At 40.4% G+C, this 4,847-nt stretch overlaps 1 protein-coding gene across 1 annotated transcript; it reads left to right on the top strand.

The window, feature by feature from the left end:
- Positions 1 to 3,692: 3,692 nt before the first annotated feature.
- On the top strand, positions 3,693 to 4,622 carry LOC115648278 (taste receptor type 2 member 8-like). Its single transcript, XM_030555630.1, has one exon. It carries the CDS (start codon positions 3,693 to 3,695, stop codon positions 4,620 to 4,622), a length of 930 nt encoding a protein of 309 aa, XP_030411490.1.
- The last annotated feature ends 225 nt before the right edge of the window (positions 4,623 to 4,847 follow it).

The following is a 4,847-nucleotide window of genomic DNA, read 5'->3' as shown; positions in this document are numbered from 1 at the left end:
CTCTGAACTAGTTCTATGCAGCCTTCTATACTGGATATTCAAATACAAGTTTTCATACTCTGCCACTACTAGTTTGTTTAATATTGTTCATACAAAGATACAATTTTAAAAAGTTGCCAAGTTTCATTGAGTGACTTAGTGTTCAATTAAAAGTGTAATGTTTGTGACAAGATGAAATATACATATACTGTGTGTAAGAAATAATGTGCATGTGACTGGAAACCAACTGCTCTAGATCTGGTCTGCATTCTAGTTTGTTGTCTTGCTTTGTTTTACAGAATTGAGTATCATTTGCCATATTTTGTTGAGAAGGAAGTTGTGGTCCATGTTAACATTCATTTCCACCTTGGAAAATATGGCTAATGCTACTTAACTTCCTTTATAAAATGCTCTGCTACCTCTGGGTGAAAAGCACTGTATGAAATGCTGAATATATTGATTTGCTTTTAGTTTTTCCTTACACTCATTTTGAAGGAGCTTTAAATTTTTTAAAATATTTGGGGACTCAATTATGATGCTATTATATAAACATTCAAATTGTCTCCCTGTCATAAACAGATAGCTAAGGGTTAATGTCTCTTTCACCTGGAAAGGGGTAACAAAAAACACTTGACCAGAGGACCAATCAGGAAACAAGACTTTTTTTCAAATCTGGGTGGAGGGAAGCTTTGGGTGTGAGTTCTTTGTTCTTTGTCTTGGTTTGGTAACCCTCTCGGCTCTGAGAGCGATTTTTCTATCTCCAGGCTTTCTAATCTTCTGTTTCCAAGTTGTAAGTACAAGGACAGTAAGACAATAGGTTTATATTGTTTTTTTGTATTTACATGTGTGTAGTTGCTGGAATGTGTTAAATTGTATTCTTTTTGGATAAGGCTGTTTATTCATTTTTTTTCCTTGAAGCAATTGACCCTGTATATTGTCACCTTAATACAGGGACCATTTTATGTCCTTTTTCTTTCTTTTTATATAAAGCTTTCTTTTTAAGACCTGTTTGAGTGTTTTTCACTGGTTAAGGCTAAGAAATGAAGGGAGGGGGAAAGTCTTTTTGTGTTAGATTTACTAAGCCTGACTTTGCGTACCCTCTGGGTGAGGGGGGAGAGAGGTTAGATCTCTCGGTACTTGTGTTTCAAGGACTTAAAGCAGGGAGGATGGAATCCCTTTGTTTAGATTCACGGAGCTTGAATCTGTACATCTCTCCAGGAACCCAGGGAGGGAACCCCTGGAATTGAAGAGGGAGAAGGGAAGTGGGTTATTTCCCTTTGTGGTGAGACTCAAGGAATCTGGGTCTTGGGGTCCCTTGGGAAGGTTCTGGGGAGACCACAGTGAGCTAGGCACTGTATAATTCCTGGCTGGTGGCAGCAATTACCAGGTCCAAGCTGGTAACTAAGCTTGGGGGTTTTCATGCTAACACCCATATTTTGGACGCTAAGGTCCAGATCTGGGAAGAAATGTTATGACACTCCCAACTGATTTTTTGGAAGTATATTCAACTTTTGCGCTGCAGAGTGTAATATCACATTATAAAAAACGAGCCTCTAGTGTTTTCGGTTGCTAAGATATAACCTCCAAAATATAAATTGATTGTAACTAGGTACATCTGCACTGCAGCTGGAGGTGTCATTTCTGGCTTGGGTAGACATACACACACACACTAGGTTTGATTGAGCTAGTGGGCTAATATATAGAAGTGTAACCCTGGTGGCACAGGCTTGCTGGCTAAATATGTGCCTAGGGTCTTGGGAAGGATTATACTCCGGTGTCTAGCCCAGGCTGCTGTCTGCACTGCCACAGGTTCAAAGCTATATTTATCTCACTAATTTGATCAAAGCTAGCATAAATATGTCTACCTGAGCTGGAAATTACACCTCCAACTCCAGTGTTAACTTATCCTAGTGTTATCTGCAGAAATATTACCTCTGAGGAAGGTGTTAATTGCTTGTTTATGTCACAATAGAATTTTAACTATAAAGTCTATTTGTGTTAATCTAGATTAACTATTTCATTGCTGGCCATGTTAGCAGAAACATTAAGTTAGGATGTAATGGCAATATTTACACATGGGGCTGCAGAGCAGCTAGTGGCTGGCTGGGTTTCCAGGCTTCAGAACTGAGGAATTTTAAACTTTCTTTTCCTTCTATTTAAAGTAACCTCCACCTTGCCAAAAAACGATGGACAGAAGAGTTGCATCACCACCACTCAATGACTTAGTGCCAAAGAACTTCCCATCTCTCTCTGTGTGCCAAATACCTCAACTATACCCTAGCCACCCATCAAAATGTCTAGTCCCACCCCCTTATTTATTTCTATAATGCATGGAAGGAATTTAACATCAACATTAGTGAACACAAGGGGATACCATATTGGATTGGACTGGGGGTGGGGAAATAAAGGGAGATTACTCCATAAATCGATGATTCTTGTCACCTCCGTTATGTGTAATGCACTGCATAGGCTAACAGGCGCTGGCCTATTGCACAGTGCTGCACACATATACCTCACTATGGACCACTGTCCTCATTGCAGCACCCAGTCAAAGTAGACATGTGGAGGCAAAGGGAGAGCAGTCTTCCTCTCTCCAAAATACAGAGCAGCTCAACAGAGGCTGTGTCTGATTTTGGACAGATGACGATTCCATATGTGATATGATTCCCCAGCACAAGGCGAAGGACTGGAGAATTCACAAGGTGGCAGAACCCCTGGCCAGCACGTGCTCTATCCTCTTTGTAGTACTCTGCAGAAATCCTCCACTACTAAAGCCTTCATGGCTTTTACAATGGTTTGGTGATAATTGTTAAGCATTCAGGGTGGTAGAACTGGACAGAAAATAGATATCTTAGAAATGTAATTAGATTAAATACTTTCTCTCTTCAACTTTTCCTTTGTTCCCCTTACTGTATTATATTTAATTTTTTTCAATCTATTTTTTTTTCCAAATTAAACTTTCTGTTTTCTTATTACAATGGTGTGAACAAAACTTGCTGAGAACTTTTCAGACACAGATCACCAGCTACCCTACTTGAGAGCAGTGAGAGCTGTGGGCACTCAGCCACTTAAAAATCAGGCCAGGAACTTTTCTGTTTCATATTCTACTTCTGTTAAGTTATTCCTCCCTTTAGCTTCTCCTTTTCTCCTCCCCCCCCCCACAAATATATGCAACTCTTCATCTTATCACCAAAGTTAGCTCTCCTCTTCCCCCAGCTGTTCCCCATGGATCTCTAATTTTTATTTTTTTCTCCCAAGTTGGTATGAGGGAGCATCCTTCTCTCTGTCTTTTCCCCCTACCTCTGCCCTTGCGCATCCTCCACATTCATAGACTTTCTCCAACATTTCCCCTCTCCCACAGTATAAGGTACATTCAGAACCATAGCCACAGAGGTCTCACCTCTCACTCTAAGCAGGAATATAAATGGTAAGGTAAACCATGGTGAGTAGCAGCTGACCATCTGTCCACCAACCTGTGGAAGAAAATATGTAAATACCAGATGTGTGAGTAGGCTGTGGATTCCAGAATTAAACCATTCTGAGATTTGCATCCCAAATATCAGCACTGGCAAAATGCTTCCCACGATCACTTTCAGATCATAGTTAAAAGACAGGCAGGCCATGCATGCAGCTATGTGAATACCAACTGATCCCAGGGGAGATTTCTTCTTGAATGCCGCAAGAGGCAGGCAGTGCTGACTGAGAGTAGAAAAATGTTGCCTCAGTTTAGCATTCCACTAATTATTATAATAATTTTGGTCATTGGAGGGTTTGTTGGAAATGGATTTATTGCAGTCATTAATTGCCTTGACTGGATCAAAAGTAGAAAAATCTCTTCCTCTGATATGATCCTGATCCCTCTGAGCACATCAAGATTTGTGTTGCAGGGGACGTTAATAGTGTATATCCACAGTCTCTACTTTCCAGATACAACCAAACTGACTCCTCTGTGTACAGCATCTGTTATCCTATGGATGTTTGTAAACCATGCCAGTCTCTGGTTTGCCACCTGCCTCAACATCTTGTACTGCATGAAGATCATCAGTTTCACCCAACCGCTCTTACTGCGAATGAAGCAGAGAATCTATGGGATGGTTCCATGGCTGCTCCTGGGGTCGGTGCTGATTTCTTCTGTCACCTCTATCCCATTGTTGTGGAATCCATGTGGAATTCAGCCCTGCAACTTAACAGGGGATCATTTAGAGAACAACTCTGTGGCAGACATTCATTTGGATAGCCCAGATCTCTTTTTTTTCCTGTACATTGCAGGGAGTTTCTTTCCTCTTACAATATCTTTAGTGTCTTCAATCCTATTAATTACTTCTCTATGGAGTCACACCAAGAAGATGCAACAAAATATAACCAGCTTCAGGGATCCCAAGACAGGTGCTCATATAAATGCCATTAAAGCATTGATCTCTTTTCTTATCCTCTGTGTTTCCAGTTTTGCTGCTCAAATTATATTATTACTGCTTAACAAGGTAGATAACCACATCTGGACTTTTGAAATCTGTGCAATAATGATTGCTGCATATCCTTCAGTACACCCCATTATCTTGATTTTAATTAATTCCAAACTAAAAGAGGCATCAGTGAGGATTATCCAGTGTGCAAAGTGCCATCTGAGAAAAGAGACTTCTTAAACCATATCATGAGACCCCAGAGGGATGCGATCTCTCCTGAAATAGAACTGGAATCAAGCCTGACCCCCCTTTTCTCAACATTTATTCTCTTTTCCACCCTCTCCCTCAATTAAAAATGACTTCTTCCTCTTAGGTATTAGTATGACTGGCATTCTTTACAACCTCAGAATATTGTCAGAGATTCAAATGTTATTTCCATCACTTTTCCCCATATGCACGTCACCA

This window comes from Gopherus evgoodei, chromosome 1 (assembly GCF_007399415.2).
Source record: "Gopherus evgoodei ecotype Sinaloan lineage chromosome 1, rGopEvg1_v1.p, whole genome shotgun sequence".
In the NCBI taxonomy this organism is placed as follows: Eukaryota; Metazoa; Chordata; order Testudines; family Testudinidae; genus Gopherus; species Gopherus evgoodei.
Note: the sequence above shows the minus strand (reverse complement) of the source record. Positions and strands in the feature narration are given on the sequence as shown.